The following is a 27,013-nucleotide window of genomic DNA, read 5'->3' on the forward strand; positions in this document are numbered from 1 at the left end:
CTTCCCCTATGGATCTTATATCTGTCCTCTACTCCCAGGCTCCAGGTATTACCTGAAAACTTAGTGACTTCAAAGAATCTGGAAAAAAGCAAAGGCCACTGAAAGCGAGCAAAATCTACAAGTTGCTCCTTCACAGTCTGAGAGGAGAGATGGTCCTGTGTGTATGGGGCCTGCAGGAAAAAAACACACCCAAGATTTTCTCAGTAAAATCTGGTTTGCATCATCTGCAGACAATAAAGAACAAGCCTGACCCCAGAGATCCCAACAATCCTCTGCTGTTACTGGCGTCAAGGGAACTCGGAGAAAGTAAATCAGGAATGGTCTCCAGGGACCCACGTGCAGCTAATAGTGCCCACAGGCATCTGGATTCCACATTTCCCTCAAATCCCCACTGACCTGTTCAGAGTCTAACACATTTTGGATGGCATGGAAATAATTCAGGTAATCCATTTCCAGATCAAAAGCAATATTCCGTCCCATGCCCATCCTGACTTGGTTGTCAGATGGTAAATAGAGCCTTAAAAGCTACTCTATTTAGAGATTTAAATGTACTTTTTCATTCTTCCCCCCTGCTCTTCATACAGAAGAGCGAGTGGAAAGGTTTTCCGATCCCCCAGACCTAATGAGCTATTTGGGATCTACAAACTGAGCTGGTTTTCCTTCTTCCCCTACAGACTATTCATAAATGGAAATAGTGAAAGAAGCAGAAACTGGTGCTCAAGAGTAGTTACCCAGCAGTGCCAGACAAACCTCTTACCTTAGCATGTGCATAGGTTATAAGGCTCACCCACTTTTCCAGGGGCTTGGACTTCAGCTGTTTCACTGGGATACAGTCATGGAGCACCTTCTGCACAAGTTCGTTGTGGATGGTATCTCCAAATTTGATATAACAATATTTTGCACCTATCTCCACCAAATCCTCCTCCTGAAATAATTAATACATTAAAAGAGGCCTAGAAGGATGTCACAAAGGCTATAGATAGCCTCTTTCAATCTTTGAACCATTTAGGTTCAAACGGCTTTCTCTGTTTTTGTCTGGATAACTCTTAATAGTCATCCAGCATAAGGAGGGATGAACTTCACGCAGTCATAACATCAGAGAGATTATTAGCAAAGACATTTTAAGGTATGACCCAATTTGCCCCTTTGGACATGCCTCCAAGTTCCCATGTGAACTGAAAGTTGCTGGGAAAGAAAAATTATTCATTAGAGCTGCCAGTGTGACAGCTGGCACAATCACCCGGACAGGGATTGTTCATTAAGAGGGGAAGGGTTGTTCACATCCACTACAAACTCAGTTCATATTCCTGCTTTTTAATGTGGTAAGTATTAATATAGTTTGTCTCTTTGCGAGAATGAATCAGGAGACCCACCTTCTCGCAGCGGTACTCTCCGAATCGGATGCCACGGATGACTTGGTGGTAAATGAGATCAGTGCTGACAGGATCCTCCTGGGAGTTGTGCCAGGGGGTGAAGATTTCCTTCCGGAAGTAGAGGCGCCAGGGTGCGTGGCGTTCATGTGTGCCCCGCTCCTTCACCAGCTGCTCACACTGAGAGATGGCATCCAGGACATGGTCTCGGCCCCCGCCCAGCGACCAGACCTGCCACAAAGGGACCCTGCATTTACTGGCATGCCTGCTCTGGGTTTGCCTGAAGGACAATAAACACAAAGCTCCTGGTCTCCTGACAGCAAGAAAAACTCCCAAAAGGTAAGCAGAATATGCAAGCTGTATGTGGTAAGTGGATGTATTTTTACTAGTCAGCTATGTGGCAAAGGAAGCCTTACAGGGCTGCAGCAGGAATTGCTGAATGATGAGCCAACAGAAAGGCAGAAAAGAATTATCAGGTCCCAAGATCCAGCTGGGATTCAGAACTGATTTGGTTTCAGTGCAGGACTGGGTTGAGGATGTTCCAGAATTCAGAGGGAGTCCTCAGTGAGTCTGGGTGGGCAGCAGCAACTCCTCCACAGAAAGAGAAGGGAGCTTTCATTCTGTTTTTCTACACTTTACCTTATCAAACACAGCAATGTAGAGCGAAAACCCAAAGGCATCCTTCAGTTTGGTTTTATCTGCTATGAACTGACAGATCTCTTTGGCAGTGGAAGCAGAGTCGGCAGGGACAGTGATGCTTTGGCCATTCATCAGGGTGACATTAAGCATAATGGGTTTCTTCTGCTTTGTTGCCTGTAAGTCAGAGTTAAGTGAGAGAAACAGATTATGGGCAAACCTTACTCTCTTCTGAAGAATGAAGAAGGCATTTAGATGTAAAAGCTCCACACACTGCACAACCCAGTCAACAATCTTCAAGTGAATCTCCAACACTCACACAGTTTCTTCAAAACATGGTGAGTCATAAACATAAATTACATCCCTGGAGCAGCACTGGACTCAAATTTTCTCCTCCTCACAGCTCAGGAGAGCTGATAATCACATAACAGTGCCAACTGATAGACTTTTCATGAGCCACATTTGTCCTGATGATTTGTGGGAACAGCCTTACGTGCATCAGTGGAGAGATGGCCTGCAGCAAGTACTTTGTCCAGGAAGATGAGTGTTAAGTAATAGGGTCCCTGAGATTTAGGGAGGAATTGAACTGAGGTCTTTATTTGAAAGGGGGGGCATGTGGTTTTTAATTACTAGGGTGACATTTAAAGGAAGGGGAGGACAATATAGCACCATCTTACTCCCTTCTTCCTTTCATTTTAAAAGCATAAGCCTTGCTCAGTTCTTTCCAAAAGTGATAGTAAGAGCTTTCCTCAGGAGGTTGTTTCTGGCCTGTGGTTCCTGAGTGGATGGAGGTATCTCCCTGCAAATCATCTGCTGCTGCTTACATCCTCTTCTGGATTTAGGGTAACTGAATAGCCAGAAGAGGTGTATCCAAGAAACTGCCCAGACCAAGGTGGCTGGTCTTCAATCTCCTTGTGCCATTGATTTCCATTATTGGATTTAGGAATGTCTGTTATTACAGGTTAATGAATGTAGTATAACTACAAAGTAAGTAGTATGCTTACAAAAACCAGTATAAAATGTCCCAGATCAATATAATTAAGCCAAAAGGGAGCTGCTACCTGAAGTTCCAGCCAGCTGGGAGGTTCAGTCCGGGCCCCGTTGCTGTAGGTACGTCTCAGACGCTCAGCACAGTACGGAGCGTAGCCTGTGGGCCCATGGTGGATGAAATTCAACAGGTACTACATGCACAGAGCAGGGGAAGGAGTTAGGAAACATTAGTCCTCAGAAAACAATAAAAACCTTCTGCAGCTGATACACTAGATTAGAGTGATCCATTAGCTTTTGATTCACCAGAAAATATTAAAGATAAGGGTTGGAATTAGTGTCTTCAAAAAGGAGGCTTGAGACACTTAGTTTTCACTCATTCTTCAGAACTTTCTGTCCAAAGGGAGAGAAGACTTGTGTCAGTCTATTCACCATGTTTAACTACATGAGTAGTGGAGGCTTTATTCTTAATGCTTAGGTTAGAGCAAGAGTTAGTGTTTTCAACCCAAGAGCCTGACATTCTGTACAAATGGAAGAGCTGGGAAGAGGGCTAATGGCAGATTAGGACTAATGATGATTGATACCTTTAGTTGTACCAAGTTCTCTGGCAATATCAATAACTTAAGTCCATGATTAAGATTGGACATTTGAAGAGATTAATTGGATAAACTGAGCTTTTGGAGTCTTTATGGCTCTTGGATGACACGGACTTGTATGTACATATCTGTATTTAGTGCAAGCATGGGTCATTCACCTGGTTATTTTAATGATTAAGAATACTCCTGGAGGTAGGGTATGGTCATGTCTTTCATTAATTCTGTATGGTTCCAAGTCCTTGGACGAAGACTGGTGTCGAAAGATGCCTATGGCTTGTGACTGATTTGTTCCAATCAACACTGGACACTGATTTGTGTCCATTTATCAGCATTTATGATTTGATTGATCATTTGAACTGGGGTGTTAGTAAAGCAAGGCTGAAGTTTCATGCACATCCATGGATCTGTTTGCCTCTCAGATTTAGGAGGAAGCCTGATGTCAAGTTGGAGCCACAGGTTGAGTTTTTATCCTGTGGTGAAGTAGATTTATCATCCATTTAAACTTGGAAATTAATGAATAATTTAAAAGTCCAAATATCTAATGTACTTTTTAGGGCTTAGAGATATAGGGTAAGGACTGATAAAACTTGGGAGTGTGATTTTATACTGCCCTCCTGAGTATATTTAATCACTGGCGTTGTAACTGGAGACACCTTTTGGTTGCCTTTGGTTAGAAAGGCAGAATTGGAGAGGTTAAAATTTGCCAGATCCCTTGCAGATTATAGATCTAAAACAGAACAACAGAATCCAGACTCTATGACACGTAATGAAAAAAAAATAAATGTGAATGCAGCAATAATTTATTTAAATTCCCAGATAAGAATAGGAGATGAGAAAGTTTCTGCTGAAACTGCAGCACCAGCTGCTCTGGAAGCCAAACATTTTATGTGGCTGTCAGCATCAAAGCATCAAAATACACAAGACACCAGCTCAGCTGAGGCGTGTGAGCTATTGTAGGAAAGGTTAGCAGTGTACCTTCACAAACGTGTCTGAAGGAGGAAAGCAGCCAAGGCAAAGTGACAGAAGGATCCAGCCACGAGCATAGCTGCTCCTGTTGTTGTTTTCGGTGAGTTGTTTGCAAATTTGGCAATAAATCTCATCTCTGTAATGAAACGTGAGAACAACAGATTCACTGTCCGAACTGTCTTTGGCTACATTTCAACTGCAAGCTTGGCAGGATTGCAGCATGATGAAGTAGATCTGAGCTAGGTTGAAACACAATAGCTTGGATAGCACCTTTAATGCACCACAGGAAATAGGTTTGTTATGGAAAAGGCTCCGGGCATGCTTAGGGTCTTTTGCCACCCCTTCTTACTCGAGCAGCTCAAGTGCAGTTCCCATGCTGGATTAACTCCTGCGACAAGCAGGGGACTGTGGAGGAGAAACAACTGCTGGGTCATGCAGCTGTGAAATGGCATTGCTGTCCAAGAATCTAGATGTGTAACTTGCTCTGAGCTCTCTTCAGCATGTGGCTTGTAGCTCATGGCTCCTGTCTGTCTGCTTGTAGGTGAATTTGGGGATAAGGATGGGGGACACCCTGCTTAATTTTATATATATATATTTATATATTTAAATATATAAATATATAAATATATAAATTTATATATTTAAAATATTTATATATTTTATTTATCTTTATATACAAACTTGGAGTGAATCCTGGTACAGAAATGGAGAATAGAACACTTCAGAGTAAGCTTCTGAAAATGAAACAAGGACCTAAGGGAAACAGATGCAAAAATCTGCATACAAAGAAAACTGCTATTAAAAAATCATCTTAATTTTTTCTAGACTCTTGGAACACACATTTGTCAAATCTGATGTAAGAGGACATAAGTTTCATGAGTTTTTTGTTCCCTGATAGGACATATGATGAAACACAGACTAAGGGAATAGGTACTTAGCCTGTGGTTATTATGATATATGGATTGAATGCAATTTTTGCTGGCTGAGAATCTGCTTTAGGGAGTGTCTTGACTGAAATAAAGTGACTGTGGAGAGAGGAATGCAGCCCATGACTGGGGTCAAGGCACGGCCTGTGTCTGTGGGCTTTGTTACAGAAAAGTGCTTAGGATAAAACAAAGGAGAGGATTCATGGGATCAGGTCAGAATCAACAAGCTTCTGTCTTATCCTCACACCATGCTTGGCCTAAGGTCCAGCCTCACACTGCTTGTGGTCAGGATTTCTCCTTAGTGTCTGATACACTCAGCAATCCAGACCTTCGACCATCTCCGATGTGAGGACAATTGCTTGAGTGCTCAGCAAGAGGCTATTGGCAAACCTCTCATCCATTAACTCCGTATTTCTTACTCCTCTGAGTGACTCTTTTCCCTCATTCAAGGGCTGTGCTCCATCTTCAAGTGTTATTAAGTCACAGCCCTGAGCTCTGCCCCTTTCCATACCTGTGGGGTATTCAGAAAGCCATACATGGAGGCAGCTGGCCTAAACTGCAACATGAAAATACCAGAAAAGGCAGTAAGGGAGTCATTCTCCAGGACTGTGGAAAAAGGATGCTGGATTTCCTCGATGTAATGGGCACCTGGCCCTAGGAAGGAGGTATACATTTCCTACCTGATGGCAGGACGCAGAATTGCATTGCCAATAATGAAGTGTACTTTTTCTAGGTTGGACATAGGTCTCTGAGAGATTGAGGTATCCTCTTGGAAAGCCTCTTCTCCACTTCGCAGCTGGTCTGTCACCTGAAAGAAACAGAGTGGAACCCCAGAGTGGTCTAGAAATCTCCCTCTTAGCAGGCAGCTCTCCCAGAAATGAGAGACATTCCTTCTCTATCTTTCTGGCTAAAACTCTTCCTGCTCAGTGCAGGAGAACCAGGCCATATTGCCCCCTTCCCTCTCAAGGTAACTCATTAAACGTGCTGTTACAGCACTATCACTGGCTAGGAGAACTTTCTTGTACTGTCCTGTACAGCCCTAAGCACATGGTTCTCAGTCTGCTCAGGCTGCTGGGCAAGCTCTTCTGTAATGCCAACAATTCTCAGTAATAAATTTCTCCCTATGTTCTCTGCCAGAGAACAGATGACATCAGTGCACATGGGGATTGTTTCCGAAGAACACTGCACCAGGTGTCCCACACGGGGCTGTCCTGGCTTGGCAGGGGAACAAGTTCTCAGCTGGGAGGTTGCTCACATAACATCTGCCAGAAGGTGAAGACAGGACTGCAGGCAAGAAGAAAGGAAGGCAATTTATTTCCACCTCTTACCTTCCCTGTCAGCTTGGATGACCGTTTCAGTTTCAGGGATGAAATTCCCTTAGAAATCCTGTTATCCCTTCTGCCTTCTCTCTGCAATACACATTACCATTATAGAAAATCTGTTTATTGCACAGCAAGAATGATTCATTAAGGACAGAAAGATGCTCAAGTGAAGATGTTTTTGTTTTGTCCTCTCCTGCCAGAAGGAGCTGAGTGTCCTGCCAGGACTGACTGGTGCCCTTTTGCACTTGTGACATTTCAAGTACAGTAGCATGAAAGAGTTCCATTGCTTTTCTCACTCTTGGTAGGACAGCACAGAAACCAAGGAAAGCAAATGAAAACTTTGAATGAAATGAAACATAGCCTGCTTCTCTCACCATATTTGGGCTGTCATTCCTCAGCTGGACCTGGTTTTTCCTGCCAAGTGTGTCATATATCTGTGTCATCACAGAGCTGCTCTTGGTCGTGGTATTCTTGGCAAACATTGCTGGCTCTGGCAGATCCCCCATGAACCTCAGGATGATCACCCACACAACTAGAGAAGCCTATAGTAGCAGAAAGCATAGTCAAACAGTGCCAACAAAACCGATGGCTTCATGCCATTTCTGCCTGTTTAGATTAAGAACATTTTCTTCCTTTACCCAGTCCAAATTGTTAAAATTCCCATTTCCTCTGGCTACTTACATGAAGAGTTTGGTTTCATACCAAACCACATGACAGCAACACACAGCACTTTCCTGCTAAAGGAAGAGGGTACAGCTCTGGTGGGAAGGTCAGATTTCTTCTGTGATTGCTGAACCCTCACCATTCCCTTTACTGGCACCTTGGAGGTGTGCTGTGGCTGGAGGGAGGTGGAGAAGCCTTGGCTCCACTGCACTCTGCATTTGCTCACCTGATGAGCAGTGGAGTGGAGTCTGCCAGGACCCCTCATGCCCAGAACTAGAAAGCCAAGTAATAGCAAAGTTCTTGATGCATGGGGTCCTCCCTTCTGCCAGGATGCTTAGAATCAAGGAAAACACCCTCCTCAATCCCCCTCTGGTTCAACAGGATATTGGAGGCCTGGCCCTCCCCCTTCTGTCCTATCTCACAGATCAAGCAACCCTAGCAAGAGCAGAGAGATGGGTAAGCTCTCACGCTTTTTCTCTCCAGTCCATTTTTGCCCCCAAAGGATGTCTGGAGAAGTCAAAACACACCTCCGAGTTCTCTCTTTGGGCAAGACCAAAGGTGACCAGAGATCCTGTGTTGGGCAGGTGATTGTGTGAAGTGCCTGCGTGCAAAGTGCCAAAAAATGCTGATGAGAACTGCTACTTTCAATACAAAGGCTCGAGACTATCTCCTTGGCTCTGGAGTCTCTTGTTCCCAGGGCTGTGCCAGAGCCAGGACCCAAGGATGAGGGGACCTGAAAAGCCAGGGCTGTGGAGAGAGCAGGTTCAACAACAACAACAAGGAGCAAGATACCAGGACATTGTCCTTGTCATCATGGTAGAGCAGTGGGTGCCGCAGCTGTCTCCGGATATGTGTATGTGTAGAAGACCCCTGAAAATAAGTAGCAGCAAACTTGGGGAAGGTGTACTCTTCCAAACCATCTGCTTCCTCTTCTAGCTCCACACTCATGGGAACCATGTCCAGGTCCACTTCCTCCAGCTTGTTAAGCTTTGTTTCCAAGTCCTGTGCAGAACATGAGGAAGAAGCATATTTTCTTTTACTGAACTCTGATGTTCTTTTGTTTAATTTTGCTTTTTTTTTTTTCCCTTGGCCATTGGTCTTCCAGAATTTGCCTTTCCAGCTAACCCCAAAGCCATTTACAGCTGCTACCAACAGATCATTTTGACTCAGAGCTTGTCCTTCTGAGATGCATCCATTCCATATGGTCTTCCCATCTTGGTCCTCAGCAAGAATATTGCTGCTAGAAAATCCAGGTGTTATTGTTCACATCCTGTACTAATCCATACAATTCTATTCTGCACACCTCTTCCTACAGAATTCCAACCTCCGCAGCTATCAGGACAAGTATATCCCAAATTTTACTTTCAAGAACATGATATAACTTGGGTCATGAACTTTCAGCTTGTTTCAGGGAGAAAATCACTGAGAGCACTGTCAGCAGAGCATGAGGTTGGTGCCAAAATGCAGAAGATGGCACTGTTTTGCTGGGCCAAAGAAACAAATGTGCAGTCTGAAGCTATATAGTCCCTAAACTTCATGTGACCAAAAACTTTTGGGAATTGACCTCTGCAAGAGATGCCTCAGTGACTGGATAACTAATTTGGGGGATTCTTTCACTGTACAGAAGTACAGTAAACAGAACTGACCACTGATGGAATTGCAACAGTCAATTGGCTTACACAAGGAAAAGCATGACCTGTTACCAGTCTGCAGCTCTGTACCTCAAAACCCAGAGGAGCCTGTCCTTCTTGGCCTCCAATCATAGACGGTAAAAACCCAAAAATTTTGTCCACCATTTCTTGGTCGCTGATAACATCATGATTTGTTGGTTTACTGGCAGGCACGTTCCTCCTTTGTCTTGCTTCTGCCTCCTCTCTCTCCTGAGTTGGCAGGTGTTCCTTTAAACACAGAAATAGGTTAGGCATGACTTAAACATGAACATCATGAATGAACATCATTCTGCTAGAGTGAAGGGGTATGAAGATGAAACACTTTTACAAAGGTGTGTGACAGTGAGGTCCAGCTCTGCCAGTACAGTGTTGAAACGGGAAGTTAATTGTTGCTTGTGTCAAGCAGTCACAAAGACCTGGCACGTCAGCAGCAGGGCCCTGCTCTTACAGCTGTCTTTATGGACTGTTGGCCTATTGATAATAATGTGGAATTATTCAAGAATTTTATCAACAAGAGATAATACAGGAAAAACACAGAATTGCTAACAGCAGAAAACCCCACGATATTTAAAATTTTAAAATGTTTTGTGTCAGGAGACTTGTAATAGCACTGGCATATTTGGCTAAAGTGCCAGCTTATGCTGCAATCAGAAATGTGTATGTGTTTGCCTTGTTCTATTTTCAAAGCATCATTACAAATAGGTTTACAACTATGTCTTCTCTTTTTTTAAATACAGCAGTGCTCAGAGGTTTGAGCAAGTCCTCAGGTGTGAGCTGGGCAACACTGGCCAGTGTTCCTCCACCAGCATATCTACCTTTTGCAACCTAACAGCTTCTCCCCTTGCTTTTGGATATTTCTCTTCTTCCAAGTGGATATTCCTGGCTTTCAACTTGTTCTGTGGACAACAGGACTATTCTGTGACTGTTTTTACAACTGCTGAGCCAACTCCCTTCTGCCAAACTGTTGTCCAAACTGGTCCCAACAGGACTTTGTCACAACAGAAGCTTAGTTCTAGATTTGGCATTTTAGGGAACAGGCCACAGGCAGAAATCTGCAAACTGGCTTTGTCCTGTTTGTACAGCATTAGTAGAGAAAGGAAATCAGGGAGATGCCTCCCATGTGCTTTGGACTGCCAAGGGCTGGTAGCACCTACCAAGACACACTGCATTGGGATTCCCTTCTGAATGGATCCCTGAGTGCCACTATCAGGCCCTGCTGTAGAAATTGATCTCCCTTTGCAGGACTGGCTGATACACACAGATCTTATCCTTTCTCCCTTCTGTCAAAGCCACTGCAACTGTGTCAGTGAAGTTTTGATCCATGATAATGATCACATAAAACAAATGTAAACAAGATCAGTTTGCTTAACACACACTGCTTTTGTACTTGGCAAAAGTTCAAAATAAAATACCCCAAAATGAATATCCACACCCAATGCTATGTTAAGGCAACACTTGCTGGTCATAAAATCTCTATTGGAATTTCATAGAAACAATGTGTTCACAAGGTATCTGTGAGCATTACCTGCCCCTTTATCCTCCGGTAGGTTTGGCGAGCAAACATGCCCCTTGCGTATGCCTGTATGACACGCACGGCTTTCCTCTGCTCCGCCACCTTCTGGCGCACCAGATAACCGCGGCACATGGCCTGGAACCTGATGATCCGAGCCCGGGTGGCCTCGTACTGCTGAGCCAGCTGCCGGCTGCGGTACAGGGCCTGCAGGCGCCCGAAGCCCAGCAGCACCTGCGGGTGGTGCAGAAAGAAGGCGTCATTATGGTTCCAAACCATCGAGACAGGTTGGGATGTAAGTTGGGATGAGTAGAAGACAACAAAATTCAGTAACTGTTTCTAGACACTAGAAGTGTCTAATGTAATATTACACTTTATGCTTTGTTTTCTACCAGTAATAGGCCTTTAAAACTAGTATATAGAGTTATTTGGGGGGTCTGTTCTAGGGAGTGGCTCCAGAAAGTGACAATGGTAGCCTGGGATTATAATAAGGGAAGGAACAGAGCAGAAATGAAGCCAAGTGAATGGAAACAAATGAACAAACCAATCAGAGAGGAATTGCATCACTGATGCAGAATATAGAATGTTTCTGACTGAAACTGGCAGTTTCTCCTCCTGCCCATCTCAAATGGGATGTATGGGATATAATAATAATAATAATAATAGTAATAATAATAATAATCCCTCCCACACAAATACACAATCTGTGAGTGCCCCCAGTTTTCCTCACCCAGAAAATGCACCATCTATGAAAGACCAGCCAGTATTTTTCACACAGAATCACCCAGAATCATCAAGGTTGGAAGAGACCTTCCAGATTATCTTGTCCAGCTGTCAACCCATCACCACCATAACCACCCTTAAACCATATCCCCAGGTGCCACAATCAGATGCCTCTTCAACACATCCCGAGATGGTGATTCCACCACCACCCTGGACAACTTATTCCAGTGCCTGACCACTCTTTCAGTGAAATTTTTTTCCTAATATCTAATCTGAATCTGAACCTCCCCTGGAAAAATTTTTAATAGTGTGAGATTGATATAATGACTTTTCTGCTAATTTTTTACAAATTCCCAGTTTTCCTGTAGCAGTTGCAGAAGACACTTTGCTCATAGCATGGTGGTGATGCACAAAGGCTATGCTTGAGTTTCTGACTGTAAGAGGTGTGGGACCACTCATATCTTAGGCCTCTGGAGCAAGGTCTGCTGAAGGTGAGTTGGGTTCCTATTTCACTAGAAAGCAGAAATGTCACAGGTTCAGGTAGCCCTGAGAGGTCCCAGAGCCCTCCTTGGACTTTACATCCTCCTTTACACTCTGTCATCTTGTCTCTTCTCCCTTCAGTTGTGAATATCTTAATTTCTAATACTTCACTCAGTCTGGCAGGGCACAATATATAAACACACACACAAATATACATTAATTGATACACCTTCACCTTACCATTCTGAATTCCTTCCGGCAGCAGTAGCCTCTCCAGGCTGACTGAATGGCTACAGCAGACTTTCTCTGTTTCAGGAACTTCTTCCTAAGCAGACAGACATGTGAGGTGACAAACTGTAGGTTATCTCTGATGCTTCTTATGATAGCAGTAAAGAATAAGGTGGCTTTTTTTTCCTTTTATGGGATGTTCACAGTCTTATGTCAGCCTTGTTTGCTGCAAAAATACTCATGGCAACTGCACACCAAATTGATTGCTGTGGTCAGAGAGCTCTGTAAGAACTGAAAACCTCTCACATCAAGACTGGATAAGTTAACTTCCCCACCTAATAACCTCTCGCTCCCCAGTGTTTTGCTGCCAGGACAAGGAACCCATCTGAGCAAGATGAACCTCCCAAAGCACAAGCTGTCATGCTGCAGCTGAAAAAGCAGCACGTAGGTCTGATGGTTTAAAAGTAAAAGCAAGTTGAGGCTTTTGGTTTGGATACTCTTCTGGATAGCAGAGTGTGAAAAACAAAGGAAGTTTTGGGGCATTTGTGTCATATTTTTTAGTTCTTCCTTCACTTTCTAAACCAAACAATTTCTAAACCAAACCAAGACTCAGTTCTATATCATGGTTCTGATTGAGGGGATACAAGATCAATGAGTACAAATTATGATGCAAAGCATTTAATGAGGACAAACATTTATTTGACAGTGACTAAATTTCATTTCTGAAGATATTTCAAACTAAAGCAGACATAATGCAAGAATTAGGTCTCTTTGGCAAAGAGAAGGACTAGTTAGTTTCTATCTGATTCTTTTCAACATCTTGTATCAAAGAACCATCCTAAGTAAGAGAATTCTTGTAGCTCTGAGAAGGGCATACATTCCATGGGGATTTCCTGCTTTCCAGATGTCTACTGTTTACTAAAAATAATTAAGAGCAAGTCCTCCTTTCAAACCTTCCTTTTCATACATGCCACAGCCCTGCATTTTGAAAAACATCACGAAAATAACAAAAACTGAGCCAAAACAAATCTTTGTCCAACATCTGCATAGATACACTGTGCATTGTTACATGACAAGCATGAAATTTAGGGCTGGTGGAAGGTATAGATCGATACATTTCATACCTAAAAATGCTGCACAGAGTGTGTCACGCTGCACCATAAAGATCAACTACTCTAAACTAAAGTGAATTCCCTCCTGTAAGATGACTGACCTGTCCTTCAATCCTCTCATCACCTTCTGGATAAGAAGAACCTTATCTGTGAGCACATTTTGGCGTTGCAGCTCCAATACAGTGTCATGATGATCCTGTTAAAAGAAAGTGTGGATATGCCAGCTTAGCAGACACACCTACAAACTCTGGAAATGGGACACATGATCTGAAAAAAGACCCAAAACCAGCATGATGTAGCATAATGTGATTAAAATGCATTTATGGGACTGCAGTAGGAAAAGTGCACACCACCTGACCAGACTCGGTCTAGCTGTAGCCATAAACGAGCAAGAATCTGCCTGCAGCAAGACTGTTTTCACCTGGGGGTATGCTAGAGGCAAGGGTATGCTACAGGCAAGGTGGACCTCTGCGACAGTGCACTGGTATCCCATTCTTTTTTGTGCTCCAATACGTTTCACTGTGCTGTTCCAGCTGCAACGTTGTAGCACAGAAACTGGATCACCCGTATGTTGGGGTTTTAGCAGTTCTCCTTTTGTTTTTTTGGGGGTTTTTTTCTCTTAAGGAGCTTTCCCCCATACGCTAGGAGACAATAACGACTGGACACTCAAGAGAGACAAAAGAAGTTGTCACCGCTCAGGGGAGGGATGCAGCTGGCTACTGTCTTTAGCTGAGGTGTCTCGTGAGGGCAGAGATACAGCGAACTTTGGACTGGGAAAACGGGGTTGCATGCAGCCCCCAGCTCTTGTTCTCTCAAGCATTCGGAGGGGAGAGAGGCTGCGGTGGCTGTGGGGAGAACTGGTCACCACTGCAGGATTCCATCTCCTGCTGCCTTTCTTCTACCGTGAGTGCAGCTCTGTTCGTAAGAGCGGCCGTTGCATTGGAACCTTCTTAACAGTCTACCTTCACTAAAAGAGGGACTCTTCACCATCTGCTCGGGTGCCTCAGGTGAGAAACCCTGGGATCCCGGGCCCTCTTCCCCTCCGCACCAGGGAGCCTTTCCCTGCCCTGCTGGGAGCCAGGCTGCTGCTGCCCTGCCACACGGGTTGGTTTTTTTTTCCCACTACTCCAAGTTTTTGCTACACTGTAGCTCTGCATCCCCTGCCCTCCCGGGAGGCCCTGCGGTTCCAGCCCTGCCTCCCCGTGGTTCCAGCAATAGCTGCGGAGTTTCTGCCACCTCTTGCTTGCTATCCTGGGCGAGGCTGCCCTGCCCTTCCAGGCCCCGCTCCGAGGTTCCTGCCGCAGCCTTTGTCACCATCCAGCCCGTCCGCCACGGACCACGTGAGGTCCCTGAGCTCGCGGCACAGCGCCCCCTGCCGGCGCGGGGAATCCCCGCAGCCGCCCCGCCCGGCCGGGAGCCACCAGCGCCCCTGGCGGCCGCGAGCGGAGCTGCAGCGAGGGGAAAGCGCTCCAGGAGCGGGAAGAGCCCGTTCACTGGGCTTGCTGCTCTTGTTTGTTGTCACTGCCATTGTTGTTGTTTGCTTGCCTTGTTATACATACACACACTGGTAAAGAACTGTTATTCCTTTTCCCATATCTTTGCCTGAAAGCTCCTAAATTTCAAAGTTATAATAATTCAGAGGGAAGGGGGTCATATTTTCCATTCCAAGGGAGGCTCCTGCCTTCCTTGGCAGACACCTGTCTTTCAAACTGAGACGGCTGCCCATGGCAGGGAGAGGGGGGGGAAACAGGCCAACGCCTCACCTCACCTTTCGTCTTTGGGAGCTGGAAGAACTCAGCCTCTCCTACACCAAACTCCCTTCATTGAATTATTTGGCTTTCAAGAACAAAGATCCACCCTCAGGTTCAAGGAAGAATTGGTAAGATAACCCAGTCCTCCTTGCACAAGCAGACCGAGCTGTATTGTGAAGCATCCAGTCTTTCATGAGAAAAGACAATGAACTGTCCTTTTTACTTACTTTAAGGAAAATCTTGGTCCTTCCAACTTGCCAGCTTTCATCCTTGCCCAGCACTTCTTTGGAGATGCTGATGCAGCTCTGTCGAACATCATTCTTCAGCTGATGTGCAAAAGCATAATGATGTTAGGGATTGGCTGTGAAACACAGCAGCTGTAGTATGCAAGGATCTACTGCCCTGCATTCCAAAGGGCAAAGAACAGAAACAGATGAGGTCTTGCAGACCTCTGGGCTGACAGTAGAATGAATCAAAGTGGTTCAGCTCAAATGGTCAGGAAGAGGAGGAACGTGATTGCATTCCAGAGTCAAAGTGTGAGGAGGCTGTCAGAGACCTGAGAAGTGTGTGATTATGGAAAAAAAACATCGGAGGGCAATGGGAATGGGGATGTTACCCTGCCTGGGATGTCCGCATGGAGCAGGCCAAGGACAGTTGGACCTCAAAGCAACTCTGCATTTTCAGTTAAGGTCGAAGGGAGTACTTAAGTATTTAGCTTTAATTCTCTGCTGACAGCTCTCTCAACTCCGCCAGCAGTAATTCAAGACCTTTCTGGCAGGGGAAAGACCAAAGCCTCATAAGGAAAAGTTAGATTAGCTTTAAGTCATGTTTTTGCTTGCACACCTGTTGTCGAAGAGACCATGGCAGAAGAACTCTGTATCTCTCAAAGAACTCCTCAAAGCTGTAGCGAATGGGGTACCCAGCTTTCCTGATCTGAATGGTCTCCATCATCCCTGAATATCGCAGCTGTTTGATACATAGTTCCCGATCAAACAACTGAAAGGGAAAGCAGATGAGGAGACTTAGCACTGAAAGAAGGTACACATGCAGTATCTCTCAGAACATGTCCATTATGCTCCAGCCTCAGAGGGCCTGCAAAATGGCCTACTGTGCTTTTTTTAAATTGTGTTTTTCTTTAGTGCACTAAATTAGTTCATTACAAGCATAAACAAGTCACCCCAATGGCTCTACCAAATTTGTGTATGTCAGCAGTAAAAACAGTCCATTAACTTCAGTCTGGCTACCATTTTTCATTCTAGAACTGTAATTTCAGATGAATGGTGAATTGATCATATAATTTTGCAGGGGTGAATAACTGCAGTAGCAACTTAGGCCTTTGGGCATGCCATGCAAAGCACAGCAGGCATGCTGCTCTTTTCTTCTTATTATTGTTTAATCTTACCTGAGGTTAAAAACTGGCTCACTAAGCCACATGCAGTGCTTCAAAAACTTTTAACTCACTTGACCAACACCATACAAAGTTTTAGAGTAGAATCAGGTCGAAAATCCCCCGAGTTCCAGCCACGTGTCCTAATGACAAACTGACTTCTCTTCTCTTGTAATGTCAGATTAAGCCACATCACCCCTCTCACAAAGTCCAACAGCTTTCCTATTCTCTCTCAGGCTATTTCATAGTATGATCATTGTTGATCATGTTTTTTGTTTTGTCCCTTTGTTGAGGAGTTACAAAGTCTTCAGTTTCGTCTTTATCTTTACTGAAAAGGCTTCTGTAACTCTGCTCAGGAATACACCTGTCTGCTTTTTTGCTATTCATTACTCTATGGTACTTTTTTGAGATGCTTTTGTAAATTAACAAAGCTATATCCTCCTACTATGTTTATTGCAGGAATAGCCTGTACTCCAGCTCTTCGTGGATGCAGCCAAGTACAGCTACAAAATGCTACACAGCAACTGAGAGCCTTTTCTCATTACAAACTTTACCAAAGGCAAGACTTCTTATTGTTAGAACATTACCAGTGGTTTCTTGTAGTCATTTGGCTTGATGCAGCGGATGAAGTATGGCTGGCACTGCTCAAGGATTTTCATTAGTTTTTCCAGGGATTGCTTGAACTGTCCTCCCAGTGTCGAGAGCCGCTTGGTGGTATCCAAGCCCTGAGAAGACAAAGCACATGCTGACTGCAACATCATTCACTGTCAGAGGCCAATTAGTAAACCTTTGTATTTTTGTACAGTGTAATAGTATCACACAACCACCAGAAAAACATTATTTACCTACATGGGAGCTAAATTGGCCATCTGCACCTTATTAGTTGGGGTTTATTCTTGTAAAGAAACCCCCCACTAAGTGCTTTCACCTACTTGGGCACTAAGTCCTCGCAATGGGGGTGGCTGTGGTGGAAGTAATTCCACCGAGAGAAGCCCACATGCGCCTCTTTCTTCCAGCCAAGGCTGCGTTTAGTGCCAGGCCTGGGTGCCAAGCTGTGATTCCTGGGGATGTGCCTGAAAGCTTGGTGAGAAACAGCCACTCCCAAAGCAGGAATAAACTCCAGGCAAGACATTTTGCTGCCATCATAGCTAGGAATGCTAAAGACCCAGAACAGCCCATTCCTTAGGGACTAGCCTTGCTCATTAATACTACAGTAAGCAGTAAAAAGGCAAACTTTTACTGGAGGATAATGTATGAGGTACTTCAGATTTCCCCAGCCTCTCTGACAGCACAGTTACACCTGTGTCTTTCACGCAGATCACCACATTATGCCTAAGTTTCTACATCTCAGTATGGGCAAATTAAATTACAGTGACAACAGTACAGATTCCAAATAACAAAAGGACTCCACTGGCATTTTGCATACAGGCAATGAGCTGATCATTGCAGCACAACACAGCTGCTTTGTTTGTTTGTTTGGTGGGGGTTGGTCCATTGTGGGGTTGTTGGAATATTTTTCTAAGTAAATAATTTAAAGTTGAGTGGCTCCCCTCACTTCCATGGTCTTTAGGGTACCTCATCCTGCTATTCTTACATCTAAAGTGCCCTTTTGAACACTCCGATTTCCACCCTCTGCTTTAGCTACAGGGCAAGGCTGCCCTCCAGTGATCAATCACTCGTGTCTTTGGAAAACAGCTCCTGGGAATGTCTTGTTGCAGCTCTGATGCATCTTAGGGCTAGCAGGCATCCAAAGTGGGTATGATAACAGCATATATATATTTTAGCTGTGTAAGAGTTAAAAGTGATTTTCACTCTCAGACTCTTTCTGCTGTACCATCAGTGGGATGGCCACACAAGGCTGAAGCTCATGCCTTCATGATCTCACACATACAACATTGTTAAAGCAGGGTTTAAATTTGTTGTTGAGTTAAGGGTGACTTTTCTGTTGTGATGTGTCAGGAAAGGAACTCTGAGATCTCAGGACAAAAAAGTGTTTTCTGGCACATCATTCATTGTTCTTTTCTGTAGCCGGCTTCTTAGGCTTCCCAATGATGGTCCCATTTATTTGAGCATCAACAGCTAATTTCTGTGCATTTTGACATGGGGTAGCCCACATTTGGTATTTCCTTTCTTGACATGCTGCTATACTTTTTTTTCAATAGTTCAGCCTTATTTATAGAGACAAGACCCATTAGAGTATTAGAGCAATGTAGATACACCGGATATTTAATCTGGAGGTATTCATAGCATTTAAGAGATGCAAAGCCAGCTCTCTGTTGCTGCTTATACCACTTTTGACATTCTTTGCCCCGGGATGTTTACCTGTGCGTGGCCAGGTGTTCTGGACAGCAGAAAGCCACACTGGGACAAAGACGGAGGAAGAAAGGACAAGATCAGAAAACGCTAGGAGAATAGACAGACAGTAGGTAAGATAGCAAGCTGACTGTTCTGTATCCTGACAGGAAAAATCAAATATGTAAACAATAAAAGCAAAAGTACCTTCACATACTGGTGACACTACATAGTTAAATGTTCAGAAATCAAGGTATGTGGAAGTTGGAGCAGGACAGAAAACCTGAACTGTGCCCCACACTGTTTCTAGTCCACTGCACTTCACACCCTTATTTTCACTAGGCACAGACACACCAGGCACAGTGGAGTCTCTGATAATGACCCATCATGAACTTTGGCCCAAAGTGACATCCAGTTGATGACAACATGTGGGGAGGCATCATGACTCGTGGTTCTGAGACAGCCTGCAGGCATGGCTACACACATGTCCAGGGATGAAGACCTGGGAGGCAGGGCTGACATTGCACTTGTTTACAGCATGAACACCAGACCCTGACTTTTCCTGCAGCCCCCTTGGAAGAGACAATTTGAATGAAAGAGATAGGGATTTGCAGAGACAGTGCAAAAGAAAGAGAGCGTCAAGAACAGCCAGAGCTTTATAGGAGGGAGGAGAAATGAGTTGTTTCTGCAAGACAGTGCCAGTAAGCCAACCTTGTAGACCTGGTCAGATCCAAGATGCCGAATGGTCCCGCGTCCCAGACTAGGTGGGGTTGTTTCCACCTGGAAAATCTCTCTCAGGAATTTGTTTTTGGAGGAATGGACCACTTGCATTACATTAGCACTCAGTGTGTCACGATTTTTCTCCAGGAAATCTATAGGATGGAAACAAAATTAGCCTGTCACCTCTGCATCCTGCTGGCTCTAGCACCACTCTGTCTAGCTAAAATCCACTTAATTTACAGTAACTTGCAGATTGGTTTAGAGTAATCCTCCTGACCTTCTGATCAACTTCAGATCAGCATTACTCTGGAGAGCCACATATCCAGGGCAGGTGGATATGTGGCTCTCCAGGATATTCCCTTCACCCTCCGTATCCAGCAGAGATAGGCTCACCTTTTGATTCGTAAAAGACAACCCCAGCAAAGTGGTTGATGCCAAACTTGGTGTCATGAACACTCTTAGGTGGGATGTAGACTTTACTTTTACCGTGGAGGGAATTGATTTTGACAAGCATGGTGGCATCAGTGCCCTAGAAACAAACATAAGTAAAAAAGGATGGTTAAGCAGATTGTCCCCACCACTGGTCTGTGCTCAGCAAACAAACAGAAGTGGTGCTTAGAGATAACAAAAGCTCAAATACTGCCCTTATGTGTGGAATAGATCTGGAGGAAAGTAGTGCCAAAAGTATCTTCCCTTTTACACAGACTCCTGTCTCAAGCATCATGACAGAACACACCATCAAGCACAGGGCCTGGTGTTCTAGGGCTGTACACAAGCCCCCGTAGCATTACTAACGTCACCAGGTGCACTTAGAATTTACCAGATCTTTGGACCTCACAAGCAAAGGCCCCCACCAACCTTCTCATGCCCTCCTACCCAGGAAGCTGTAAGGGGTGCCTGCTCCTTCTCCTGGGCAGACACAGTTGTTCTTGCACTCCTCAGCTGGTGCAAGACTCAGAGATCCCTGGAAGAATCCCAGAGCAGATCCCAGTCAGCAGGCCCAGACCATGAATTCCAGAGGCAAGCCAATCAGCTGGGTGCTTCTCTTCAAGGGGTGCCATCATGATGCCATCCCCTCATGGGCCATGTGAGCTCTGTGCACTGGCCCATGCCCAGGGCAGTGGGGGCTGTGCTCTCAGAAGTCACATGCTCCTGGAATCATGGAAGAGGTGTTTTCTTGATCTAACTGTGGGACTACCCTCTTCTTAGGCAAGAAAGGGGAAAGCTGTCTGCCTGTACATGATCCTCTCAAATTGTTACCTGAAGGACTACAGATGAGCTGAGGCAGGGGCTTGCTTTTCTGGACACCCTCCACTGTCATCTGATTTCTGCACCAACACTCCAGCTTAGCCTCACCATGCTCTGCAGACTATGAAAATGCTCTGTTGGGATGTCTGAGATCAAATGGTACTTTCATCTCTGCTCTTCTGTTTGAGATGACTGGCCTTTGCAGAATAACATTTCACAGAATCACAGAATCATGGCAGACAACAGCCACAGGATCTCCCTCATGCACTCAGCAGGTCAACTTGTCATGGAAGGAGATCAGGTGAGTAAAGCAGGGCCCTTGCTGACTGGGCCTGATCAACTTGTTCTGTACCTGCTCTGTGATGGTGCTCTAAATGATCTGTTTATGACTTTCCCAGGCACCAAAGTCAGCTGCCAGGCCAGGCCTGTAGTTCCCCTTCAGTTTCTCACAATGGTGACATTGCTGAATTGAGTCTGTCAGCAAGGGGAAGAAAGAGCAAGCTGCAGTCTAGACCAACAGCAGAACGATACTCAAACAATAAACTATTTCAAAGATTTCTGAAGAAGCCCTTGTAAAATGATGCAGACTCCTTCTTTCTCTGTCTGGAACAGCTGTAAGAGTTTCAACAGCAAGGCACCAGGAAGAGCACATTCCATCAGAGAGTGAAGCAGTCGTGTAGTGAGCTAATTTGAAAGAAACATCTATGGGGAGAAGATATTGCCTCTTCTAACGTATCTGAAAGCCACTTTTGCACTTTTGTGTGTCTAAACCCAAATGTCACCTGTGAGCTGTGTGCAAAGCCAGGGATTACAAGTGAAACCAGAAATTTACCTTGGGGAACCTGCTCTCTTCATCAATGAGGGAGATGATATTCATGGGCTTAAGTGCAATGACTTCCAGAGCCTGGCGGTTGTCAGTGAAGTCAATGTTGTTCCAGGCAATATGCTCTGCAAGGTATTCCTCTTGCTCCAGCTTGAAGACATGGTGCACGAAGAACTGCTGAAGGTGCTCATTTGCAATGTTAATGCACAGCTGCTCAAAGCTGGGGAAGGACAAGATGAAAGCCCATGGTCATCCTTGGCCAGTGCTGCACTGGTCTGTGCTGTTTGTTTAGCCTCTGCTTTAAAGGCATATCCAGATATACCACTGCCATATTCCACAGTGCACCATCACTGCACGTTGCCAATCTTAGCAATACAAGGGAGGCATTTTCTGCTGTGGCAAAGACCAGCAGCAATGAGCCAGCTGATGCCTGAATGTTGCTTAGTAGGCAAGAAAAGATCTCTTAAGTGTTTCAAGAAACTCTAGAGATAAAGGGAACATGTAACTGTGAAAACTGCTTGACTTATGAGCATGTGACATGTTTCTGCTTGCAGTGGCACTTCCGCTTCTTTTGTTAGTTACTCCTTTATGCTGCACCTGAGTATCATTACCTGGTACTTGCTGTGGCACACTGTGTGGGCCTCTGGGGTGCTCACCACAGTGAGGACCCATGCGGACTGCAGACCCTGGGGAACAGCACAAAATAACAGGAGAGAACACAAAAGATAGAAGACAGACTGTAGAGATCCCAGATTCTGTTCCTAAAGTCACTGAGAAATATTATCTGGCTGAAGGCAAGAGGCATCAGTTGAAATGGATTGCAAAAGATTGCAGAGTATGTGCTGATGGTTTGCTGAGAACTGATGGTACCTGACAACTGAGAGAGCTGCTGTCCCCCCAGAGAGAAGGGCAAACAGAAACGGTGCTTTGGGAATGGAAACACCAGTGGAAGAGACAGCAGTGACACGCAGTGACACAGTGGTGTGCTGACCAGGGGACCAGGGACTTAGCTGACCTGCCCTTAGGAGTACAGAAATGAAGCAGTCAAAAAAAAAAAAAGGGATGGGAGAACACTGAGAAAGATGTAAGCATGAGCTGAAATGGGAAACACAACACAGTCTTGTTTGTACAACATGCCAAATGTATCCCAAGAGACATTGTAAAATGCTGTGGAACAGGAAAGTTTGGTACAGAGACACAGGGATATACTACGTCCTCACATAGTGGCTGCCTGCCACAGTAGCTCCATAGCTATCTCCCCTTAGAAGATTCCTCAGGTTCTGGAATAGACGTGCATTCTGGAATAGACATGTAGTGCAATGGCTGCACTAAAATGAAGGTTGGGGAGGGAGGCAGAAATATGATCAAGACTGAAGGAAAATGGAATCTGCATGATCATAATTGGGAAAACCCAGTAATGAAATTTTCACCATTTTTCTGAGAATCAGGATGATGTTGAAAGAGCATGTGTCTGTTTGTTTTTTCATTCTTTCCCTTTACATCAGCAGCTTTTCAGCTTCCTATTGCATTGCATCTGGAGTTTCCCACCTGTTGTTGCTGAAGTTTTCAAACCCAAAAATGTCCAGCAGTCCAATGGATTGACGTCTGTCTTTAGGCTTCTGAGAAGTTGGGTTGAAAATGGCTGAGTTTATCTTGTTCACGATCCACAAGAAAATCCGTCCATATATACCCTGAGAAAAAAAATGAAAGAGGAATTGGAGCACATTATTAGAGACTTCGGATGTAACTTACTGGTTGCTATTGTGCTGTCAAGCTATGCCTGAGAACTGCAAGGGCCTGGAGCCCTCAAGGTCAATCACATAAGGCTCCTCAGCCAGGAAGAAAGACAGCTCTGAAAGCATCCCCAGTCTTTAAACAAGAAAGCCATGAGCACCAGTACCTTCACAAAGGCATCCCTCCCATCAGCAGCTTGAACCACGTTCAGAGGCCTGGACACACTTTCTCCTCGGACAATGATGGAGAGGTTTGTGAGGCTGTTCTGGAGTTCACTAGAGTCTACCTGGAGAAACAGTCATAGCAGCCTGGTCATTCCAGGTGGATAAAGGAGATCCAGCAAAGTTTGTATCAGGAGGAGGGCTATGACAAACTAGTGATGTCTAGCAGCATCCACTGGCAACTTGCTGTCCCAGTTAAAGATCTCCTGGCTTGGAGAGACATCTGCAACAGCATGACTGGAGTGTCAGCGAGAGAGGGGGCATGCCTGTTGAATGTATGTTCCTACATACACTCCAGAGATGTGCTCTGCCAGTGTGCTCAGGGAACAAGGGGGAAGGGAGAACCAGCAAGAGAAGATGAGAGTCCATTACCTCGAGCAATTTGGTGGCAATGGAGAAGTGTGGTGAGTCCATCACATCGGAGCAGTCCAAGTTGTCGTACACGGCCGCTGCAAGGAAGAAACAGCCAGTGTCAGGGGGTACCATCACTGTTGTTAATATAGCTGTATTTCTGTGACCCCACAGCACTGGGAGTGTGGCAAGGTACTCAGTTCTCATTTGAAACTGATGGGTTCAGTGATTTTACCAAGGAGGGTCCTGATTTCACCCAGGGATCCTGGGATCTACAGGGCTCTCATGCCTAGAACATCAGGCTAAAAACAGCAGCCAAACTGACAAGGCTATTCATTTAAAATAGCTACTACTGGGGATCTGGGGAAGTGATATCTGACTCCAGAAAATGTGTTTCTGGAAATAATTTTTCCTGTGTATTTGGCTTGAGGGAAATTTAGACAACAAAGGGGAATAAAAGAAATCTCTAATTTTAGTAGTCAGCATTAATCCAAAGAATCCAGCTGGCATCACTGTATCAGGCCCTCTGTATCACAAAGCAAGGAGTTATTTTCTAAAATGTGAGAGCTTCTGGCATGTGCTGGTGGGTATCACACTGTGCCTGTCCATACCAGAAGAGCACCTATGCAGGTGAGTAGTCAGCAGACTTAAGCAGGAGCATGACTGCTATTATCTCCATGGCAAACATCACTCCTGTGTCCTCTGGCTTGTGTAGAACAACAATCAGCAAATGTAACATGGCATTATACTCTGTTGTTTCAGTTTGTGTGATAAGGGCCTATCTACAAACATGGAGACCTGACAGCATGACAAAATAATAATAAGATACTGTTTTTCAAAACACTTGGCAGTGGAGTCACATATCAGAATTTCATGGTGCTTATCTGCCTGCCTTTCCAAGTCTGTTGACCTATTAATAGAGGGCAGAGCAGCACAACCTAATCTGTGCAGGTGGAAGCAGGAAGCACCCAAGGGAAGCACCTTTACCATCGAGTCTGAGGAAGGGTAAGCACAGGCAATATTGAGTTTACCTTGAAACTCTACATTCCCTAGGTGCAAGATTGCAGCCAGCAGCTTGCTGATGTCCCAGTGCTCAGAGTCTGAGAACATGAGGATCTTCATAGCCGAGCGAATGTGGGCATAATCCTTGGCGTCATTCCGGCCGTCGCAGGACATGCAGTTGCCCTGCAAGCACCACACTGACAGGTAAGGAAGATCCTCCTGCTACCCAGACAAGGAAGAAAGCACCTGCAGACTAACAAGCCTTTGTACACAGGGTGGCTGTCCTGTGAGTCCACAAGGACGCAAGGTAAAAACCTATTTAGACATTCTATATCCTCTTCCCATGGTTGTATCTTCCTTCATCTTTACTCTCAAAAAGTACCCATTAACAGAGGGCTCAATAGTGCATTTCTCCAGCGCTAGACTGAATGCTGGGGATGCCAAAAGGAAAAGCTGAGGGGAAGGCTGCTCTGGAGCATAAAAGGACAGGAAGCTTTGACAAGGTTACCTACATTTACAAGGTCATTTACAAGGCCTTTGGTTTTCTCTGTCTGCCTTGTCAATGGAAAATTAAGAGCCCTCATCCCAAACCAAAGCAAGCTGAATTGGATAAGTACTAGAAGGCAGAGCTCAAAATAAAAATATTAGGTCCTAACGGAAGGCAAATGGAAGCATCCAAGGCAGCATCAGAAGAACCTTCATCAAAGCCTGCACAGCAGGTCCTAGGATGCTGCTCCTGATAGAAACTACTTTCAGCCCTAATGGAGATGGGGAAATGCCTTTTTTATCCTTGATGTTTCTGACAATATAGCATGATAATTACAAAAATGAAATATTCCCAGACATGTCAGTTTACAGCATGTAAACATGCCAGCTTGTGCCAACAGCTGACCTTTATAAAACCATGGATATGTTCTCCTTTAGTCCAATCCTATCTCACTATCACACTGCCCTACTGCTGACCCAGTGGCCTTTTTATGGAATGGCCAATGGATTAATTGCACTAATTGCACTCATCAGCTTTGCTGTAAGATCACTGATATTTTGAAAATATTACATTTGAAAAAATCTCCGCAACTTTAATGGTTTTGCTTTTGAGACTCCAGAAACAGATCATAGACTTGTTTTTATTTCCTAGAAATTAGATGCCCAGCTCCAGCTAATTTCAGTAGAGGCATTTTTTCCACAGCTGTAGAACAGCCCAAGTCAAACCAGCTGGCGTATGTAATACGAGGTATATACACAGGCTAAAGGACAGGATTTTCATCATGGCTTTCATGTCCTAAACCATTCAATTAGCCATTTTCAAAAATCTCACCTATGAAGATCCCACTTCTGCCACAATGGCATCATAAACCCAGACATGGTAACATCAATTTTGGGAGGTTACGCTGAATGCCAGCTGCCTGCATTATGTATATAAGATTTATTAGATATAAGGACTAGGATTCTTATTCATATTCCTCTAAGGTACACATATCTGATTACCATTCTCCCTGGCGTGAGATCCCTTACATTCCTCTGGAATCTGAGTGTCTGGGAAAGTGGGGGATGTTGTCCACATTCTTTATGTTGTCCCATTTCTTTATGTTTCTTAAGTCTGACTTTGACAGAAAGCTTTGACATGCCACAAGCTGCTTCCCACTGGTGGACAATACAATAAGTGTCTGAAACAGATGCTCACAGCACTTTTGGTGTTACTGCTTCTGGTACTCTAAGGGAAGCACTGTTCATATTTGGTAAGTACCATCTGCAGCTCCTAGTGATTGCAATTGCTCACTGGAAGAAGCAAATGGCAGAGGCATAATGGAGAATAAAGCAGAGATAATTACCATAGTGAGATAAGTGTACTCTGAGGCAGTGCCCAGATTCAGCATCTTTTTCTGTTCTGTATTCATCCCCATTAGCATGCAGTAGAAGATGTGATAGTTCCTCTCCTCTGGAGCCTAAAAAAGAAAGAAGTAGGCCAATGGACAGCCTTGTCAGGATAAGCTTCTAACACAAGAGCAGGCAGAATGTACACCTGCCAGTGCCCTCACCTGCCGGCAAACCCGGGACTTCTCCAGGAGGAACTGTTCTATGCGGGCTCCTTCTATCACACCATTCTGGTTGAAGTGAATATCAATGTATTTCCCAAAGCGGCTTGAATTGTCATTTCGAATTGTCTTGGCATTTCCAAAAGCTGATGGGCAAGGGACAGAGATAGTACCTGGATTATTGCAGTTCATGATCATCAAGCCTATTTTTTTGCCTTTCTACTTTGCTGCTAGTATTTTACACGTGTTCCAAATGCCT

General features: G+C 44.7%; 1 protein-coding gene across 2 annotated transcripts in view; it reads right to left on the bottom strand.

The window, feature by feature from the left end:
• MYO7B (myosin VIIB) overlaps nt 1-27,013 on the bottom strand; it is a 54,404-nt gene that overhangs the window by 16,516 nt on the left and 10,875 nt on the right. The window contains exons 7-34 of one of the 2 annotated variants that reach the window (XM_032120030.1): nt 26,758-26,900; nt 26,551-26,664; nt 24,748-24,901; nt 23,738-23,814; nt 23,311-23,430; nt 22,959-23,101; nt 21,420-21,630; nt 19,733-19,868; nt 19,331-19,491; nt 18,650-18,688; nt 16,915-17,052; nt 15,784-15,936; nt 15,168-15,266; nt 13,291-13,385; nt 12,090-12,174; nt 10,662-10,880; nt 9,952-10,032; nt 9,188-9,364; nt 8,259-8,468; nt 7,178-7,345; nt 6,810-6,890; nt 6,162-6,289; nt 4,565-4,691; nt 3,068-3,187; nt 2,010-2,183; nt 1,374-1,601; nt 758-925; nt 53-170 (exon numbers count right to left, since the gene is read on the bottom strand). In XM_032120030.1, coding sequence (XP_031975921.1) covers nt 53-170; nt 758-925; nt 1,374-1,601; nt 2,010-2,183; nt 3,068-3,187; nt 4,565-4,691; nt 6,162-6,289; nt 6,810-6,890; nt 7,178-7,345; nt 8,259-8,468; nt 9,188-9,364; nt 9,952-10,032; nt 10,662-10,880; nt 12,090-12,174; nt 13,291-13,385; nt 15,168-15,266; nt 15,784-15,936; nt 16,915-17,052; nt 18,650-18,688; nt 19,331-19,491; nt 19,733-19,868; nt 21,420-21,630; nt 22,959-23,101; nt 23,311-23,430; nt 23,738-23,814; nt 24,748-24,901; nt 26,551-26,664; nt 26,758-26,900 — 3,867 coding nt within the window. The remainder of the gene's footprint in view (nt 1-52; nt 171-757; nt 926-1,373; nt 1,602-2,009; nt 2,184-3,067; nt 3,188-4,564; nt 4,692-6,161; nt 6,290-6,809; nt 6,891-7,177; nt 7,346-8,258; nt 8,469-9,187; nt 9,365-9,951; nt 10,033-10,661; nt 10,881-12,089; nt 12,175-13,290; nt 13,386-15,167; nt 15,267-15,783; nt 15,937-16,914; nt 17,053-18,649; nt 18,689-19,330; nt 19,492-19,732; nt 19,869-21,419; nt 21,631-22,958; nt 23,102-23,310; nt 23,431-23,737; nt 23,815-24,747; nt 24,902-26,550; nt 26,665-26,757; nt 26,901-27,013) is intronic. The other variant, XM_032120029.1, reaches the window with a different exon arrangement.

The sequence above is a fragment of the Corvus moneduloides genome, chromosome 10 (assembly GCF_009650955.1).
Source record: "Corvus moneduloides isolate bCorMon1 chromosome 10, bCorMon1.pri, whole genome shotgun sequence".
NCBI lineage: Eukaryota > Metazoa > Chordata > Aves > Passeriformes > Corvidae > Corvus > Corvus moneduloides.